Source organism: Pristis pectinata, chromosome 30 (genome assembly GCF_009764475.1).
Source record: "Pristis pectinata isolate sPriPec2 chromosome 30, sPriPec2.1.pri, whole genome shotgun sequence".
NCBI classification, from domain to species: Eukaryota; Metazoa; Chordata; class Chondrichthyes; order Rhinopristiformes; family Pristidae; genus Pristis; species Pristis pectinata.
This window is the reverse complement of record NC_067434.1, coordinates 19,428,852-19,451,061: the sequence shown is the minus strand read 5'-3', so window position 1 is coordinate 19,451,061 and position 22,210 is coordinate 19,428,852. Positions and strand designations below refer to the sequence as shown.

General features: G+C 40.0%; 1 protein-coding gene across 1 annotated transcript in view; it reads right to left on the bottom strand.

Moving 5' to 3' along the window:
• The window catches only part of LOC127584780 (leucine-rich melanocyte differentiation-associated protein-like), a 755,871-nt gene that overhangs the window by 293,857 nt on the left and 439,804 nt on the right, over positions 1-22,210 (bottom strand). The window contains exons 3-4 of the mRNA XM_052041759.1: positions 2,676-2,802; positions 1,408-1,547 (exon numbers count right to left, since the gene is read on the bottom strand). Of these exons, the coding sequence (XP_051897719.1) occupies positions 1,408-1,547; positions 2,676-2,802 (267 nt within the window). The remainder of the gene's footprint in view (positions 1-1,407; positions 1,548-2,675; positions 2,803-22,210) is intronic.

Here is a 22,210-nt window from a genome sequence, read left to right as displayed (position 1 = left end):
AGAATACTTAATCCAGCTAGAGCCAAGGCTTTTGGATGTCAAGTTCTATTTCCCCTCTTGTGATGTGTAACTTTTTTTTATCTTTCTGTGAGTATTTTCCACTCCTTGCTGGTTTTCTCCCACATTCACTCCATCTCTGCAGGTGTGAGATATCATTCAGGGTTTGCCGTAATGTCCATTACTCAAGTGGCAGCCAAGACTAAATCAGCAGGCTATCCACCCACAGCCAGATGGTCCACCCCTGGTCTTGCCTAGCAACCACTACCACAGGAGTTGGCACAGATTTCAAACAGTGCTCAAAATAAGGAATCCTGGCCAACTTCCCTGGACAAAACAGTGGGAATGCTGAGACCAATTTTTAATATTCTACCATTAACATATTTACGATGAGCAAACTCAGCAGAAATTCAAACAGCCTGGACTTTTGGTTTTGCTTGGTTAAGCGACTTACAACTAGAAGCAGCCAAGATTTTGGGCAATTAATTTTTGTTGATTGAGAAAACCCAAGTCTCCTAATGATCATAAGCAAGCTAAAATGAACTCTTAAACTAATCCAGGCATGACACTCTCTGGGACTTTAATCCTGTTTGGGACTAAAAGAGTGGGTCTTTGGGATAATCAGTGACATTTGTTTAAAACAGGGTGGCGGTTTGGTAATTGTACGCCAAATAAAACTGACTTCTTACCATGGGCAAGTACTACAGCAAAGAAAAATATAGTTACTTTGGGATTTTGTTCAATTTTTTTTGGTTTTGCAGATTGTGATCACACTGATGACTATACAGAGGGCAGTACCATCATACAAAATTCAAAATGGTTGGGTAAATTTCACTGGTGCTGCCATTTGTGATATAGGCCCTGTTATCTGGTCATATAGAAACACATAAAGCAGATATTTTGATTAAATAGCTTCATCCCGTAGTCATACTTTCAACGTAAAATTCAACTTTTAGAACTAATTTTTCTACCTCCTGCATTAAAACAAATACCAAAATAAGACTATAATTTTGGCAAAAAGATCTGTCCCACACTTTATATATTTCAAGCAAGACCATAGTATGAGGTTTATTACTAACAGCAATGCTTTAGATGTACTTCTGATCTATGGCTGCATGACATTCTATAAATATTATATCACATACTGTAAAGGTTGTCAGTCATATATGTCTTTTTGACATTTCTAAATGAACCATGCATACTTGCTGCCGAACAACTTCCTTAACTTACTCCTATCATTTAAATGATGAATAACCAACCAGTGCATTATGAATAAATGTGCCTGATAGTTAAGAAACATCAAGCCAATAAGGAACAGCATTTTTTATGTATTTCTACTGCAATTAAGCAGAAGACATTTATCTAAAGGTAGTAACTACACCAAATTTCGTATGAACAAGTATAACTAACCTGTATCTTTGATAGTCACTTTCATCGTTGTCCAAGCTAACAAGTTCATTAGGACAGGCTTCGTTCCCTAGGAGGCTGAGGTACTTAAGCAAAGGGACCACTTCAGCTAAATGATCCAAAAGACTGTCTAATTCAGTTATGTGTCAAAGGTTATGGTTAAGGATTCAATCACATTAATGAAAAAGCATTTATACAGAAGCAGTCATAGGTAAAAAATAATTTACATCAGAAGCTGACAATCAAATTTACCGCTGCACTCAGGACTTGTCAAAGTTATTGTTGAAGGGGCAATTCACAGCTAACATGTGTCAGAATTTTGGCATATATTGAAAGAATCTGCCTCTTTTTAGTTCACTTTCTTTCAAAGGTGGTTCAGTGTGAAACATTTAAAACATTGACAAAATGATGGATGTTGTGTGGCCAAATGGTAAGCAATTGTTGAAACTGAAACTTTTCCAACAAGGAAACAAACAGCTACTTCACACTACATCCATCAGGAATATATTCAACCCATTGTAAAATAAGTCTACAGTAGCAAACAATAACAGCCTTTTTGCCCCAGGAATATAAAAACTGGGTTAATATGTTAGTACAGTTAGAATTGTATCTCCAGTAAATTTTAATGTTTCTGCACTATCACACTAAGATCTTTATTTAAAAGCTTGCACATAAACACTTTCTGCGCACATATTATAGGAGTTTGTACAAAAACCATGCAATAAACACTGTTTACTTCATTGGAGAAGGATGCACAAAAAGTGTGGGTTAATGTGAAACAACGTTAACTTACTCAGTTTTAGAATTATTCATTAGATGCTGCCTATGGGTACTTTTAGATCACCATTCCAAATGATATTTTTTTCTCAATTTGATTAAAAACGCATTGCAATGAACGTTACTTATATCCAATCATACCCGTTGCTTGCTATTCTTCTTGTTAAGCATTTTCCAAGGGCCTGATTTTATCACATTCAATAATTATTCCAGCAGAGGGCCCCCTTCCATCCAAGACAAACCCTTCCCCATCTTCCTTTATAATCGGATTTTATCCACCACCCACCCCCCACCAATCCGACCCCCACCATCCTTAATGCTTTCACAACAATTCCAAACATGATTTGGATTGGTGAAATAAAGTGCCGTGAAATAAAGTAACTTCTGGTCTGCCCCTCATTGAAGGGAACAGACTCGCGCATAAACAAAATTTCAAATGATTTCCTTCAAATGAGATGCTACATAATTTACAACACGGCTGTGCAAAAGGATATTTGGTTCTTGTTGATCGTCAGAGTATGAAGGAGTGGTAACCTAGGCAACTGTAGGTCACTTCTGAGAAGATTGTTGTCCAGGATTAGTTCTTCCAGGCAGACAAATTCTTCTAGCCCTTCTAGTGACCTGCAACAATAAGGGAACAGGAAAAATGATATGCTACTAAATCAGGAAGGCCATTATCCACGGAAATAAATATTTCAACCTTCCCTTTCACAAGCTGGAAAGTTTAGGTTTGGACCTGACAAGCCAGTGAATGACAGGAATTAGTGGCAGAGGGAACACTCGCACAGGCTCACATTTTTCACCCACTGGCAGAATGAAGGATGAGGGTCACTTAGTGAGTAGCCAGGATCTAAAACAAAAGGCTTCAGAGATGGGGCCTAGAGGATGAATTTGTCAATGTCTTGTGCCTTGAGGCACCCAGCCTCTCCTGACCCAAACCTTCATTCCCAAGATAAATAACTCTGTCACAGTTCACCTTCATTCCCTGAACACAAATTTAAGTTGTCATCCATCATTCAGTCCAAATATCATATTCTTGTGCAGCTAATGAATATAGGTTTGCCATCACTCTCAGATGTGACCACTGTGTAGTCTGAAGGGATGAAGGAATAAAATTAAATGTGATATTTATCATACTGGGCTTGTGCTTCCAACAATGAGCATAAAAAAAACTCAGCTGCCAACTGCCTCCTACTCTCTTCAACAACCCCGCTTTACTCCTCTGTACCTGGAAATCCTGTCGGGGAACTAATAGGTTTGCAGGAACAAATAGCCAAGATCTGGTATATTTAACAATGAAAAACGATGTTTTTGAATAATGATATATAAATAGAAAATTCTTATCATGAGAATCAGCAAATGGATTGTAACTGGCTAACAGGGAAAAAAAACACACACACACATCTAAACGCTTCAGGGGGATGCATAAAACAAAATGACAGAGCATGAAGTGGGACAAAGAACCTGGAACACTAGAGGGAGTTGCCCATTGAAACAGCCCAGCTCACCACTAAAGGCTGGTTTAGTTTCAGAAACAGGCAGAGAAAATTCTGCACAAATCCCCTTACACCTGTCTGATTTTGATAATTTTGCCATGTAATGTTATTAACTGCTCAGTTAAAAGGAGCTCCACCACACAAGGGCTTGCTTATTAACTGTTGTTTTCTTGTCATCAGCACAATGTGCACTATGTGATTTAATCAGTGAAATTTACCACTGTAAGCGCAAGGGGATCGTTGAAGGGGGGGGGGGGAAACGAGGGATTGGGGAGGAAGCGGAAGAGGGTGTTGAAAAGTCTTTTTTATTTAAATGCCTTCTGCTTCTTCCTTGATGTTGTTTTTACACTTTCCCACCCCGTACTTGAAACAAATAGCAAATTAAATAGTAATGACTGGTAGTTGTTTTTGCACAGTTTTGTTTAAAGCTGATGAACGATGTTATGATGCCTACTGTGTTTGCCTATTCACACAGCTCTAATGACCTGAAAGCTGCCCATTATCTCACCCACAGGTACCATCTCCTTTACTTCACTGTAAGGCTCACACACGCTCCCAGAGGAACCCCAACACAGCCGAGAGATTTACATCGCAATTTCCAAAGTCACATCAAGATGACAAAACATCAAAATGCATTTCATTCTGCCCGATTCAAATGGAAAGAACTTTAAGTTTCCACTGTAATTAACCCTATCCTCGTTAAGATAATTATGATCAAGCTCTCTGTCATAGCTAATATTCCAGAATCATTGCCTATGGCTCACACTTCACCCTCATTATCTTACAAAAATGTTGCACAAAACACGCGGTGGCAACTGGCTTCCCTGCTGAGAACCAAGGCGGCTTTCTTTTGAAGGGAGTTGGGGAGGCGGGGGGTTGGTGGGGGCTGTGTTATAAGGATAGGTCTACAACACCAGTGTGAAAAGGCAATGTTTAGATTCAAACAAAGCAGCACAGACTAGGGAGTGACAGGCAAATTGACATGCTGTTCAGAGGGCAAATGATAAATGTTTGATGAATTGGCAAATGTTGAAGGAGTGATGGGCTTCATATGTGCATAATGGACTAGCTGCCTTTCAGTTCTGATTGCCTGCCAAGATAAGAGACCATAATGAATGGGCAAACAGAACCCTGCTATAAAAAGTAGGATTCAACTGGTTTTAATAAACTTAATAAAAGTGCAGAAGCAAGAGACGGCGGTTGAAATGAGATGTGAGAAACGAGTGAGATTAGATCAACTTTAAAATCTTGCCGGCAAAGTTGCAGGAGGAGAAGGAAGTAGGAATAAAAACAAAGTTCTGTCACAGAGGCTGCGAGACAGAGTGCCTCCGGTGCACTGGGTGAATTATAGACTGCCTCTCAAGATTCACAGCCCTTCGTGGTAGGAGGTTAATATTCTCACATGTCATTAGGTCTGCTGGCTCCACTGATGGCTCATTGAATCAGGCAGCAAATTATTTCCTCATGCTGGAAAGGACACCACACTTCAAAGGGAAGGAGGCAGGGTCAGACTGGCTCTGCAGTTTGATTAATGACTCAGGATCAGCAGAGGTTGCCTGTAGGTATGAATGTGACTGAGTCTTTTGACAAGACTGACTTTAGAGCACGGCTTGACCCAGGCTCTTACCAACTTTGTTTCTAACATTGCTTTTGACCAACCTGATGGAGACTGTCAGCAAAGTTTTTGACCTTTTACACCACGCTAGCAAGGATGGGAGTCATTGCCCGCACAGCTTGGCATCTATTTTTTTTAAAGTGTAATATTCTTACCAAGCAAGCCTTTATTTTAGTGATTCGACTCAAAATGCCTAACTGTGGACTTACTCCATTTCATAAATTACACATCTTTACATTTGGTTGAGCTTGTTCCCTGGGATATAGCAGCATAACTATTGACAATTTGTTTGAATGTAGAAATAACACACTGAATTATCACTAAGCAACTGTCACTTCTATTCCTTCTGATCAATCGCGTTTGATGGATGTCATTGATGCCAATGGCCTCTATTAAGCCACTCCCTACATCCAACCACATCAAAGCACTCTTAACTGGCCCACACCTACCCCATTCCCCTGCCCCCACACACCCCACAGATAAGCACTTTAAACCAACGAAGCAAAATTCAGAAGATGGTCTCTGAAGCCAATCAAAGGCATTGCTTTTCCTATTGCCACCTGTACTTACACTCCTTCAGGCAAGAAACAATCTCAATATGTGAACGTGAAGTTAAAATAAAAATGGCTGATTACATAATTGTGAGTAGGTTAGGGCCTCAACAGCATAGAAGGGATTAAAGTCCTACCACCTGTGCTGTCATTCTCATGGGCCCCATTACCAACCACCTTATTCTTTTAGCTAACAGATTAAAATGCTGGTCCCACAATCTTTGATCTTTCATTCAGCGACATAAATCCATTGAAGCCTCTAACAATTTCTGCTGTGGTAATTAGTACTTGTTAAAAGTTTTCAGCAGGCCTGGCAGTGTTTTCTCCCAAAGAAATTGCTTATATAAGAACCTTCCATCTTTGAAATGTACGCATGACTCACTTTCTTCTTAAACTAATTCATGTAGATCAAGTAGATTAGTGACTCTATTATTTCAAAGACAAGGGAAAATAAGAGGTTTTTATAATCTATCTGACCCAAGGATGGTGGAGTTCTGATCAGGATTTAGATACATTACAACCATCTGTATGATTGGGCACTTAATTCAGACATTTAAAGAATTTGAAATAAATTTTCATAAACCTCAGAGATTTTCTCGATGAAACCATCAATTTGTACCCATTGCCATTTGTTATAAAAAGCATTTAAAACCGGTTGTATATTTTAAATTATTTAGTTGACATCTCACTCATGAGTATTCCAGTACACACAAGCTATAAATTCTTTCACATTTAACAAGAGTTCTTTGAGGTACTATATAAATAATATGGTGGTGGTTACTTATCGTTGTTTATTGCATTACTTTTCTTTTATTTCCTAAAGTGTATCAAGGGCAATGATTACACATGTAAGTAAATTCACATCACTGAACTTATGAAAGTGGTAAATCAACCACGAGCATACTCATTGGGGCAAACAAATCACAACTGTGTATTTAAAATGAACACTTTTACTCTTTTCCATTTTCAAAAAAAGTTTCAGAAAATGCTACAAAATCAACACAAACTAGCTTTCCAGGACAACAAAGCAGGCAACTTCATTTCTAGAACTCCGCACAATTAAAAGGTTTGGCACGATACTTTAAAGAGCACAATGAAGGCACTGCTTATAATATGATGTAAATTACCAATTTTGCATGTTGCAAGTTTCGTACTATTCTGAAACTTACATTGTGACATGCATGTATTTTATGGAGCGTGACTATCACTGGCAAGGCCATCATTTATTGTCCAATAATTGTCCTTGAGATGATGACGGTGAACTATCTTCACGAACCACTCTAGTGTCTCCTGGTGAAGATAGTCTCATGGAACAATTAGGGAGGAATTTCAGGGATTAGGACCCAGTGACAAGGAACAGCTATTTATTTCTGAGTCAGGATAATGTGCGACTTGGAGGGGAACCTGCAGGTGGTGGTGTTCCCATGTTCCTGCTGTCATTGCACTTTTGATGGTGCATGTTACAAATTTGGCAGGTACTATTGAGTAACATAGTATTTTGCAAATGGTACACAATGCAGTGATGGTGGAGAGAATCAATGTTTAGACTGGTGTATTATATGCCAGTCACGTGAGCTGATTTGTTCTGGATGGTGTGATGTTTCTCGAATATTGTTGGAGCAATGCTTATTTTGGCAAATGGAGAGCATTCTATCACATTCCTGAATGGTGCTGTCTTTCACAAATAGCAACATTCACAACATTATTTCAAACATTCTGCCTTCTTTTTAACACAAGTAGTACCTTTTACAGCCTTTTGCCTCCATGGGATTTACTTGCACCATTTACATCAGAAGTAAGAGGTTTAACATATAATATGTGTTTCACAGATATTTCCACATGCATTTAAGACATGAAGAAGTTAACAAAATACGTCTTTATATTTTTTGTTGATAAAAATGGTTTCAAGTGTTCCTGCGATTGTTTATCTTCCATCTTTAAATGAGGCAGATCAGAAAGATCCCATGTTCAATCCTTCATCTGTCCCAAGTTATCTAATATCAATTGATGAGAGTCACACAGCACAGAAAACAGGCTCTTCGGCCCATTTGTCCATGCTAGGCATTGAGTACCTGTCTAAACTAATCCTGTTTCCAGGCACCCTTCCCTTTGTCTTCCATGCCATGTATTTCAAGTGCTCAACCAATGCTGTGAGAATATCTCCCCTCACCAACCTCCCAAGCAGTGGTTTTAGGCAACTTCTGGCTGAAAGAAAAATTCCTCAAGTTTCTCACCCCTTAAGCCTGTGTCCTCTGGTCATTGACACCCCTGCCAAAAGGAAAAGTTTCTCACTGTCTATGGCTCCTTGTAATTTTGAATAGCTCAGTAAAACCTCCCCTCAATATCCTCTGCTCTAAGGGAAACAAACCCAGCTTATTCATTCTCCTGTCATAGCTGAAACACTCTATCCCCAGGCCAAATCTTGGTGAATCTCCCCTGTATCCACTCCAGTGCAATCATTTTCTTCCTATGATGAGGTGATCAGAACTTCACTTCGTACTCCAGCTATAGCCTACCTAGTGTTTTATACAGTTTACCATAACCTCCTTGCTCTTATATTGTATGCTCTAGTTTATCAAGGCAAGTATCCTGGAAGCCCTCTTAACACCCACCTCTGCTGCTGGCTTCAGGGTTTCTAGGGCATGTACACCGAGGACCCTCATTACTTCCCAGGTTTCTACCATTCAGTTTGTATATCCTAGGTTTATTAATCTTCCCAAAATATCACCTCATAATTTTTCAGGATAATTTTCTATCTGCCATTGCTTTGCCCATCTTACCAACTCATCAGTATTGATCCACAGCTGTAGATTGACCTCCACACTGTCACCAACACCACATATTTCTGTGGCCTCCGCGAACTTGGTAATCATACCCCCTGCATCCACAGTCCCCAATTAGTTTCATTGCCCTTGGGTTAGGGAGGCAAATCTTCCAGGGCTCTTCCTTCTGATCATAATCCGGTGACTATCCCCCGCTGGTTCTGTACATCTGCACTTTGGTTAAGGACAAGACTGAATTCAACTATGTGGCCTCAGTGATCAAATAACCTGCTGACACCTGCTATCAGCTCTCAGACCACTGAGCAATCTCGTCTCCGAAAGAATGGCAGAGATGGAGGCTTGGTGGTGGAGAATAAATCAAAGAGGTTGGAGGTAAGTGAATTAAAACAAATGCAGTTCATTTTAAATATAAAACAAGGATTTGCTCAATTAATGGCAACAGAATGCATAGAATTTTAAAGAATATACAGCACACGACATGCACTGTAGCCCAACCAAACTGTGCTGTCGTTTATGCTCCACTTTTCTGTTTGGCTCAGTCAATCCCTGTCATAGTGGCACCCACATTCACACCACTCTTAAACTAAAGCAGCCTTCAAATAGTGCAATCAAAATCAGAGTTGATTCTGATGCCGCTTGTATTGAAACCCAGGAAAATGCCATTACAGCGCCAGAGACCTGGGTTCAATTCCAGCCGCTCTCTGTAAGGAGTTTGTACGTTCTCCCCGTGTCTGCGTGGGTTTCCTCCGGGTGCTCCGGTTTCCTCCCACATTCCTAAGACGTACGGGTTAGGAAGTTGTGGGGATGCTACGTTGGCTCCAGAAGCGTGGCGACACTTGCAAGCTGCCCCCAGAACACTCTGCGCAAAAAGATGCATTTCACTGTGTGTTTCGATGTACATGTGACTAATAAAGATATCTTATTTTATAAAAATACACTGTAAATGCACTGCCAAAACAGAAAGGCATTTCAACAAATTTAATTATCTTTTGAGAAGTCTAAAAAAGTGCAAGATCTAAACTTTAAATGAGGGCAAGGGCTTAGCTTTTCCTAAATAGTTTTGTAGAAGTGAATATTTATTAGATTAGGTCATGAGAAAACATAAAAATATTATTAACAAATAACAGAGTCTTATTTTTAACTCTATAGTTGAAGTATTTTTCCACTGTGTGATAGTATTACTTAAACACAACCACTGTAATTTAGCAAATTAAAATAGTTCACAGGGTTGGATTTCTTTAATAAGCTGTTGGTTATTAGTAGTGGAAGAGCAAATCTCACAAGACCCAGCATGTCTAAGACACCCTTTTACATTCAAGCAGTCCAAACCGCTGTCAACATCATTAAGTGTTATTCTGAAGTCAATCCATTCAATTAACATTTTTCTTTATGGTGTAATCAACCAAAACTTTTAAGATTGCCACATCAAAGATTTGTTTTGGAGCCTGTGCTCCCAAATGGCTCTCTGATCTTTACTATAAAAATGACATACCCTCTATAATTAATTTTGTTGTGAAATGGATGTATTGCGGCACTTAACAATGGTGCTGCTTTGTCAACTGTTCTACAGGGTACACACTTAGGTATCAACAGGAAAAAACCCTTTAACGTCAATACTGGTGATAGAGGGGGTGGAAGTTGATTAGGATGGGGGCGGGGGCTGGGGTTGATTCAGTAGTGCCAGAGTACAAAAGACAGACTTGTCTTTTGTTTATACAACAGGCCCATCCCAAGGTTACCCTTCTGTTAATTCACCATAAATACTGCTTACCATTGTGTAAGATGCACCCGGGTGAAACAGCAATACTGCATTCTGCCCAAGCCTGTACATATTCAAGAACAAAATATGGCAGAACTTATCAATAATAAACGTGCAGGCAGATGCCTGCCATCTGTACTTACTTAACTAGCACAAAATGTCACCTATTGCCTATATCCTAACCACTTTAAAAGACTGTCAGAGAAAAAAATACAAACATATTCCAAACAAAAAAAAACATCCAAGCACTGCTGTACAAGGTAACTCCAGTAAGTTACGAACACTTACTGTAATAAGTATATTTTTAAGGGCTCATTATAATTATGCATCAAAAAATTGCCTTCGGATTTTTTTTGAAAACGCACAATTATTTTTGCATTACAGTAAAATGAAGTAGTACAAATGGATTGGAGCTTTCCTCTGGAACGTTAAGGTTTATCAGGTTAATACTTTCCAAAAATTTACATTAACCTAATTTTCAAATGGCGCCATTTCCCACCATCAGCACTAAAGTGTGTAATGATCCAAAATAGAATGAATTAAGCTTTTAGAATAACTTCATGGGTATCAATTTTGGACATGCATTTTTTTATGATGTACTATTATTTGTAATTTGAGCTGTGATTTATACCAAGCTTATATTTTATCATTAAGAAGTGTTTTGGAATATTTTAACCAATTAACATTGTTATAACATTATTTAAATGGCTTTGCAAATTAATTTCATAGTAAATTAGTTTGGAAATTGCTCTAATTGTTACGCTAGAAGATGTCCTCTACATCTTGTCTGGAAAAGATTTTTTGTCTAGTGCCATTATGTGTCATCTTGGCTGAGATTTCTGCCTACCAGGGACATTTAAACTGTGCAGCAGGAACAACACTAGGATTAACTAGAACTGTTTCTCAGGCTTTAAGAACTACAGTAAATCTTCAAACAATTTATCCAAACAAAACCCAATGTGTGGAAAAAGACACTGGAAACAGATGAATAAGCAACATCAATTACCAGGGTTTGACCTTCGTGGCCCACACCATGGCACAGATTTCACACCAAATCGGTGCAGATTGAAGTTGACATGCCTGTAGTGAAAACACTGGCCCTCACAAGGTTCCACTCTACAATCACACAGCCAGGCAAGGGGCTTGCGAACAGGCTGGTGAATAAGAAATCACGCATAATGTGCCTGGGTTTATTTTAAAGTGAACAAAATGGCTCAATTTGAGCACTTAGTCTGCAGAAATTGACCAGTCTGAGATACAAGAGGAACATCCGATAGGACAGCAGAAACTGTCTGCAGATAACTGCACTGGAAGCATGTACAATGGCTGCCTTCCAATGAGTTTTAACGATTCTAACCCCACCTTCATCACCTCTCGTTTCCATCAATTGGTCTAATTTGAAAATAGCAATGAGAAGACCCCTTTCAACATTATGTACGTTGCAGTATTACGTATTCTGTTCGAGAAATCTCCAGCGATGGCAGCTTCTGTTTGGATATCCAGAGAGTTTGTTATTTGATTGTAAAGTAAATGAGATTCTCGAGCTCTCTGGCAAAGTTTTGTTTAAAGTTGTGCTTAGTCACCACTAGTTTATGTAATGTTTGCAATAGCATTGCAAAAAATATCAAGTTAATACCCACCAAAAGAAAGTGGGGACTTTTTACCAATATATCAAAAATAATACTTATCAACAATGTCAGCAGTTTTTATGATGTATCTGACACCATAACTCAGGTTGGGATTAGCATTTGTTATGGAGCTACTGATTTAATGAAGGCCAGTACTTCCCGCCTGCGGTATACAACTTACACTCATCACTGACCTTTGTGCGAAGTACAAGCCTGCTGTTTGCGGATTTCTGCTGAGAACCTGCTCTCCCATGCAGTACCAATCCTAAACAGACTTCACAACATAATTCCATCAGGAATGTTGGGTAGATCAAGCCCTGCCTGCGAAACAGTTGATAAGAGGCTTTGAGGGAATGCAGAATTTGTACAAAAGAATACAAGAAATAGAAGGAGTGGGCCATTCAGCCCTGAGTGTCTGCTCAACTATTCAACAAGATTGTGGCTGATCTTTTACCTCAGTGCCATGTTTCTCCACTGACACCATGTCCTTTGATGGCACTGAAGTAGAGAAATGTCGCTCATTCCGTGCTGAGCTGTTGGGAATCCCAACAAGTTCCTGCCCAACATCTTCCATCATGACAGTTAATGATGACATCCCTCAGCAGATAATGGCGAATTCATTTCATAAAAGCTATTAGAATTGGTTCTATAAATCATTCTGGACCAGCAATGCTAAACGGCCTACACAGGCATATAACTGCATCCGAGATTCAATTTAATGCAGAGTACAATGTGCAGTCACTCCAATGCAGTATGATTAGCACCGGCAACTACAGACCAATTTCCAGATACTCAAACCTCGGCCATAAATGCAATAAGGTTGAAGGAATCACTTCTTTGGTTCACAATTGCACTGAATTTTTATCGAGTTACTGCCAATAAAGAAAAAGTGACAAAGGAAACTTTCTTAATTCTTATGACTTTTCCTGCAAATGTTATCGCAGAGGATGTCATTTTTCTTCCATCTTTTCTCAGTCGGTGCCTTTACGGTACAGCAGAGGGTATAAAACAAAGGGAAGGGAAAGGTTTTGTAATCATTCAATGGCCTCCATAATCATCTGAACACAGCCGCAGAGCCATAGAGAGATATAGCACGGAAACAGGCCCTTCAGCCCACTGAGTCTGTATGGATCATTAAGCATCCATTTTCATACTAATCCTACCCTGTCCGTATTCCAATCAACGTAGTCACACCCCTCTACTTCCCCACTCCTGAGATTCGACCACCCATCTGCACGTTAGGGGCAATTTGCAGCGGTCAGTTAACCTACCACTAAAGTGCGTTTGTTCATGTATTGCCACTGTTGCTATGCAGGAAAATTTGCATTTGGCAAGATCCCATCATCAACCATAAGAAAGGGCCCATACAGTATGTTCACTGAGGGACATAGATTGGACAAGGTACTGGCAAAAGTTCCATCTCTTTGCTGACTTTCTGCTTTTAAACCACTTGATAAAGTTTTGGTTTCACATCTCACTTTACAGGTGCCCGAGTCAGCCTCAGATGAACGGGGACTGGACCGGTCCAGCTTTCGAATTGGGAGCCAAAATGCCATTACCGAGACATGGCTTCATCTGCAAAAATCACTTGTCAGTCGAGTTTGGTGAGGAAGCCCCTCAAACACTGAAATGGTGTATCTCCTCAGGGGGCTACATGAGTTGCAATGGTGGTATGGTTTTAAAAAAGTAAGTTAACACTACTGAATGTATTGACTATGAATGTAAAAAAGTTTTGCACTGTTTATTCTTTTGTATTAAAAAAAACTTGTCAGTTATGGTGTCCTACTTTGCTTTAAATATGTGTCTCGCATTCAGTTTTCTCTGCAACTCCTTTATCACACGTGTGAATTCTGCCATTTCAGCGATCAACTGCAGCTTAGTGGAAGCAATCTCACCTCCGGTTCAAAAGATTGTGGGTTTGTGTCCCGCTCCAGGAATTTCTGCATGTAACCTAGGCTGGCCACACAATGCACTACTGAGGTAATACTTTTTTTTAAAGATACCTTCATTGGGATGAAACATTACACCACATCCTCGCAGACAGCTGTGGAAAGTTCTAAGGCTCTATCTTGAAGACTAGAGAAGGACTCCGTGAAGTTCTGGCCAATATTTATCTTCAATGAACAAAGAAATTAGTGGGATAGTCCTGTGCTCAAATTAGCTGCTCCTTTTACTACATTAACACAGTGACTTCAAAATGTTAGTACATCGCTGATTGTAAAGTTCTTTGCCAAGTTCTGAAATTATGTAAGGCATTTCTCCTTTACTCTTTCTGCTTCCCACAGAGTTATGGGAACTTGCCAGCAACATTGCTAATTTGCACTCAACTGTAAGTAATTCTGCATTATGGGCCTGCCCAGTAGGAAGTTATAAGTGCAAAACCTTTTCTCGACAGTCAGAACTGAGGTAACTTTCAACCGAACAGTTTGAGTGCAGTCCAAACTCACAACCCAGAAACTTCAGAACCAATTACTAAATTAAAAGAACACCACCCTTCACCTTTTTTTTCTTACAATTACCTTCTAATTTTTAAAAAAATATTTATCTTTTGCTCACTCTGTTTCTGCATCTCACCGTGCCATACAATCATCCCCAGTCAATGGTTCAGCAGGCAACAGCTCAACTATCAGTGCCCAAAGAAACACAACTCTTTCATTTAGCATCCACTTCACATTTGTCCCAGATGGACTGATCAGGATGAAAATTTCCTTACTTAGAAAACCCTCTGTATATTTTAGTTAGATCAGATCCTTCCCAGGGTTACAACAGGGCTTTGTTCCTGAGAACTGTTCCCAACCCAAACAGTTTGTAAGTCAGAAATGCGGCTGCCCAGTAAATAAAACATTCGGCCAACGTGTAGTTAAACCAGGGCATTTAACTCAACCATTCAGACTTCTCTCCAAGATGCAATGATGTCGTTGTTGCAGGAAAACTATTATCCACACTCGGGAATGTCTGTGCTCTGTATGGACTAAGGGACCGGTTTGTTTTATTCATGCTCTATGAAGATAGAACACGTGATCCCAACCTTGCACCGGAGTTATGAACTGAGTTCCCACACAGCAGAAGATGCCTGCAGCAGGTGAGCTGACAAATCCATCCCGCTGGTCTGCCAATCACTTGTTTGTATGTACGGGATGTACATAAATCAGGTGTTCATAACCTGGGGAGGACCTGTATTATAATGTGCGCCTTCCTTGTATGCAACAATCAAAATTCACTGAGATTAGGTCACCATGACTACTCTTTCAGAAACCCACAAATTTTCTTGACAAGTTTTATGAAATTCATCTGGATGGATAACAATGGCATTTAACATGGCAAAAGTACTGGCAATTTTTGCAATGTCATATGAAGGATTTATGAGGATAAAGAATCTTAAAATGGTTACCATGTAGAAGGTTACCATGGGTCATTGAACTTGCACCAGTTCCATGGAAGGACAATCCAGCCTGTCCCACCCATCCCCACCCTCTCCCCTCAATCCTAAAAATCCTTTCCTTTCAGGTCCTTATCCAGCTCTCCTTGGAACACCACAACTTGCGCCATCCATGATGTGCACTCACAATCCTTATATCACTTACACAATCACCTTCATTCAATGTCCCCCAAGTGCTTGATCGCTCTACTGGGAACAGTTTCTCTCTATCTATCCTGGTAGTTAATCGGCTTTGGTAGAAAAAGTAGCAAGGATGGGTATTTTCAAAATGCTGGAAGACTGAAAGGTGTCGGTGTTCAGAAGAACCGTGGTGTCATCTGAGAGACCACATCTGGAGTACCAGGTGCAGTATTGGTCTCTTTATTTAAGGAAGGATGAAGATGCATCAGGACTTCAGAAAGGCTTTCCTGGACTGATGCTGGGAATGGGGAGGTTGTCTTATAGATTAATAGAACGATACACCACAGAAACAGGCTCTTCGGCCCAACTAGTCCATGCCGACCAAGATGCCTATCTGTGCTAATCCCATTTTTCTGCATTTGGCCCATACCCCTCTAAACCTTTCCTATCCATGAACTTATCCAAGTGTCTTTAAAACATTATAACTGTACCCAACTCTACCACCTCCTAAGGCAGCTTGTTCCATGTACCCACTTCGTGAAAAACCTTCTCCTCCACTGTCTAGTTTTAGATCTCCCTACCCTGGGAAAAGGACTATGACTATCTATAGTAGTGGTTAGCGTAACGCTATTACAGCGCCAGCGAACCAGGTTCAATTCTGGCCACTGTGTCAGGAATTTGTATGTTCTCCCCACGACTGCATGGGTTTCCTCCGGGTGCTCTGGTTTCCTCCCACATTCCAAAGATATACAGGTTAGGAAGTTGTGGGTGTGCTATGTTGGTGCCGGAAGCGTGGCGACACTTGCGGACTGCCCCCAGAACACTCTACGCAAAAGATGCATTTCACTGTGTGTTTCCATGTACATGTGACTAATAAAGAAATCTGATCTTATCTATGCCCCCTCATAACTTTTGTAAGTCACCCCTCAGCCTCCTTTGTTCCAGGAAAAACAGTCCCAGCCTATCCAATTTCTCCTGATAACTCAAGCCCTCCAGCCCCAGCGACATCCCTGTGAATCTTTCCTGCACCCTCTCCAGCTTAATCACTTTCTCCTGATAGCATGGCGACCAGAACTGCATACAATACACCAAATGCAGCCTAACCAACCTGATGTCCAAACACCTATACTCAATGCCTCGGCCAATGAAGCATACCGTACGCCCTCTTCACCACTCCGTCTATCAGTGTCACCACTTTCAGGGAACGATGTGCTTGCACCCTAAGGTCTCGCTGTTCAATAACATGCTCCACGGCCCTGCCAATCACTGTGCATATCCAGGCTTATGAGGAAAGGCTGAACAGAGTTCAGAGAGTGGGAGGGGACTTGATTGAAACATAAGATCCTGAGTGGTCTCAACTAGGTTGTTGCAGAGAGAATGTTTCATCTTGTAGGAACATAGAACAGTACAGCACAGAACAAGCCCTTCGGCCCACAATGTTGTGCCAACATAGCTATTCCCTCCGACCTGCAGAATGCCCGTATCCCTCTATTTTCCTCTCATTCATGTGCCCATCCAAGCCCCTCTTAAAAGCCCCCAACGAATTTGCCTCCACCACCCTATCAGGCAATGCATTTCAGGCATCCACCACTCTCAGTAAAAAAAATGTACCCCTCACGTCTGTTCTGAACCTTCCCCCTCTCACCTTAAATGCATGCACTCTGGTACTGGATCGCTCAATAATGGGAAAAAGATATTGCTTGTCCACCCTATCTATGCCCCTCATAATTTTATACACTTCCAACAGATCACCCCTCAGCCTCCGCCGCTCCAGAGAAAAGAGCCCAAGTTTGTCCAGCATCTCCTGAGAGCACATGCCCTCTAATCCAGGCAGCATCCTAGTAAACCTCCTCTGGAACAGTAAAGACGTCTTGCTCCAATTATATTGGTCTCTGTGAGACAGCATCTGGAATATTGTGCATTGTCTGGTCTCCCTGCCTCGGAAATGATACACTTATGATGCAATAAATGTTCACCAGATTGATCCCTAGGATGGCAGGTTTGCTGTATAAGGAGGGATTGAGCAGACTAGGCCTGCATTCTCTTGGGGTTAGAAGAACGAGAACGTTTTCATTGAAATGTACAGAATTTTAAGGGACTTGACAAGATAGATGTGGAGTTGATGTTTCCCCAGGCTGGGGTGTCTAGGAAAAGGGCATTAGAATAAGCACTTGGCCATCCAAGACAAAAATGTGGATAAATTTCTTTTCTCAGAACATGGTGAATCTTTGATATTCTCTACCCAGGAGAGTTTTGGAGGCTCAGTTGCTGAGAGAAATAAATCAATTTTTTTGGATTTTAAGAGAATCAAGGGATATGAGGTTAGTGCAGGAAAGAGGCACTGAGGTAAAAGATCAGCCATGATCCTGGTGAATGGTTGAGAAGCCTCCAGTGGCCAGATGGCCCACTCCTGCTTCTATTTTCTCATGTCTATACCCTTCATCATTGCAAATACCTCCATCAGATTTTCTCATCATCTTTGTATGAAGGAGAACAATCCCAGCTTCTTCAATCTATCCCTCATCCTTGAATCATTTTAGGAACTCCTTTCTGCACCCTAGCCAAAAGCCTTCCCATCTTTCCTCAAGTGCAGCATCTTGAACTGGACACAATACTCCAGCTGTGGGTGAACCAGCATTTTATTATCACAACAGAAGAACGCAAGAAAATAGGAGCAGGAGTAGGCTACCGAGCCATTCAAGCCCGCCATGTCATTTAGTATGACCATGGCTGACCTACGTTGGTCTCAATTCCTCTTCTGTGCCATTTCTCCTTCCCCTCTATTCCTCGATCTATCAAATCCACCTTTCTGATGACCCAGCTTCCACCACCTGCCTTGGCAGAGAATTCCAGAGATTCACCAGCCTCTGCGAGAAGAAATTTCCATGCAGCTCAGTTTTAAACATATAAGATAAGGAGCCTTGTTTGAGACTCTCCCCTGAGTGAAAGCAACCCAGCATTTGCCCTGTCAAGCCCCCTTAGGATCTTGTATGTTTGGATAAGGTCTCCCCTCATTCTCCTAAACTCCAAGGAATACAGGCACAATCTATTTAATCTCTCTTGGTCGGACAACCCGCTCATCCCAGGAAGCCTGATGAATCTCCTTTATATGCCTCCAATGTTACTCTATTTTTTTTAACGCAAGGGGACCAAAACTGTATGCAATACTCCTGGTGCAATCTGCTGGTGGAACTCAGCGGGTCAAGCAGCATCTGTTGGAGGAAAGGAATTGTCAACGTTTCCATAACATTTGTCCCATATCCCTCCAAACCTTTCCTATCCATGTACCTGCCCAAGTACCTTTTTAATGTTGTTAATGTAACTGCCTCAACCGCTCCCTCTGGCAGCTCGTTCCATATACTGACCATCCTCTGTGTGAAAAACGTGCCCCTCAGGTTCCTATTTTCTTGCATCTTACCTTAAACCTACGCCCTCGAGTTCTTGATTCCCAGACCCTGGGAAAAAGACTGTACGCACTCACCCTATCTATGACCCTCATAATCTTATACACCCCTATAAGATCACCCTACATTCTCCAATGAAAAAAGTCTCATACTATTCAACGTCTCTCCATAACTCAGTCCCTCGAGTCCCGGCAACATCCTCATAAATCTCCTCTGCACTCTTTCCAGCTTAATGGCATCTTTCCTATAGCAGGGTGATCAAAACTGAACACAAAATTCCAAATGTGGCCTCACCAATGTCTTGTACAACTACAACGTAACATCCTAACTTCTATACTCAGTGCCGTGACTGATGAAGGTCAGCGTGCCAAAAGCCTTCTTCACCACCCTGTCTATTTTCAGGTTAAAGTCACAACATAAGGTGGTTTAAACGTAGCTTAAAATGGGTTTTTGGAATTGCTACACTGATGAAAAAACAATGATCTACATGCCGACAATAACCATACAGTTAAGTTCAAAAATGAGAGGGCAGTTTGCTTCTCTGTTGCGATGCCTTCCATGGTGAAAGGCCTGCCGATGGTTATTGCCAATATTCTCATCGGAAGGAATGAGGACCTGGGAAGAGGTGCTGGAGAACTGCCAGAAATATTGGACTTCAGCTTTGACATTACAAAGAGAGGAAGGGAAAAAAAATATTAGCAAAAAAACCTTTCCTGTTTCATCATGAAGAACCAAAAGAGATCAATGGTCTTTTTGCAATATTAATAATATTTTGGGTTCTATATTTGCTGATACTTCTTCATCAAGGTCATTGCAGTTAGGAAGATTTTGCATGTTATTTATACTACTTATACTTTCCAAACTATTTATTAAATTATGTCAATGAAATATTGGAGCTGTTATAACTGCATTTAGAAATAGGTGTATATGTGTACACTTACACCATTTCCCACCCAAAGGCACTGTGGCACCAAGTCCCACTGAAAATACATTTAGCTCATTATAAACTTCCAGCAGCCAGCAATAACTTTAGTTATTGTCAAAAATGATGAACTACAGTACGATTAATGCAATGAACTATGATTACTGAAAAAATGGAACTCCATGCACCAAGTAGAGCTAAGCTTTAAAATATTAGGACCTACTATGTCACTGTACAGGGACTAGAAGCAAAATGCTGAGCACTGAGAATTATTTAATTTATGCTTATTCAAAAATTGCTCGTGATGCTTTTAGTGTCAGCATCATACTTGTGTTACTTCTCATCACAGAAATGCATTAGACGAGATACATGCTAAAGACAAAGCTATTCCCATAATCCTCAATGCAATCTCAAAGACTTTGCACATTTACCAATTAATTCCAGAACAAATATTAGATATTAATTTATTCCTCTTACCTCCTCATTAGATGTTAGCAGTTAGACTAATAGCAGAAATGGAGCATAGCTCCAAAGTAATTTTCAAATCAAATGAGATTTTTTTTCAAATTCCAAAAGTAGCATTTTTAATCTGTAAATGTTCATTTGTGCAGCAACTTCATTTGGACGTTGAAATGATTTAAATGACAAAAATCCTCTATTCTATTTCTATTAGAATCAGACAGTAACAGAAAACTCATCCCTGCACTTTTTGACAGTCAAATTACAGAATAAAATGAAAAATGCCATTAAGCCCATAGGTTAAAAAGTGTCAAGAACACTTTAAAGAGATATCCCATTTAACTTCAATATATGCATTAAATGTCACTAATGTGTTACTTATCATGTGTAATCAGACAAAGAAATCAAAGAAACACTGAAGTACTCCTGCATTCAGCACCTAACATCTTCCGAGAAATCAATGTTATTAATAATCAGTGATAAAGCTCATATACTTGCTCTAATGTAAATCTTTTCATGATTTAAACGGAGAATGAATGATTTCCTGCGGTTAAGTATTACTCCAGTTTGAAATCTAAACAGACAAAAGTTTGTCATTTCACCTATATTTAGCCTTTGTTTAAAGATAGATATCTCCTAAATCTCCAGTGGGGAAAAATTATTATTGACCAAGTAATCTTTAACTAATTTCATACCAGTTAACCACAGTGTCAAAAGAAAATCTAATGACAATCAAAAGTAATAAGTTTACTGTCACATTTGGGTATTGGCAATAGCATTATATTTGTATTACAGCTGAAAATTATGTCTCATATCGATAGTCTGTTAAGCTTCCAAGTTCACTTACACCACATCAAAGATAGGAAAGGTGCCAGTTTCAACTTGACAATTTGCATATTCAGTGAAGTTTGTGTTAAAGAAAACATACAAGGTGCAATGACGTCCACTTCAAGTATGGATACCAATCTTTTCTCAGATGCAAAAAAAATTGGTTTTGGCCTCCAACTGCAGATGTAATCCAAGCCACAAATGTCAATCCCAATGTAAAATGGCCTTTCAATAGAACAGTCTTTGCCCTCCGCCTCAGTCAAATACAAATGCAATCTTCAGGAACACTTTAAATAAGAATACTTCCTCATCCTATCTACCAGTAACTCAATGCACCTTAGATGAAGTGTCTCGACTTGAAACTCCAACTGTCATTTTCCTTCATAGACGCTGCCTGCCCTATTGAGTTCCTCCAGCATCTTGTTGGTTGCTCCAGGTTCCAGCATCTGCAGTCTCTTATGTCTCCATATCAGTATTTAGTCCTGGCATTCAAGGTACAACTTTTAAAACAGCAGATTCTCTCCTGAGAAGTATCTAAGTTGTGAGACAAATCAATAGTATAATCATCTGGGAAAACCATTACATAACTAAATCCTAGAAATATTAAAACTGAATCAAATATTCAATCATAATCATAATCAGCATTGCTATCAAATTAAATCAGACAAAAAAAATTAGCTCTGTGAGATTATGGAGTAATGTACAAATACCTAATGGGAATCAAGTTCCTTGCTTTGCTACCGTACAAGGTATCTTTACCAAACAGAAACAAAGCAGCAAAAAAAAATTCATGTGATCATTGTGTTCCCCATTTTGTCATCAATTGCCCATATTTGAACCAAGTTTCATTTGTCAGGAAGGAAAACACAATTATTGCCACACCGAATCCTGTGAGTTATTCATAACCTGCATGCATTAATAACCCCAAGATTGACATTTAAATTTGGTGGCCACAGTTATGAATGAAAAGCCACTCAGAGACCAGAGCAGTTGATGCAATAAGCCTTTATTCAATCTCAATACAT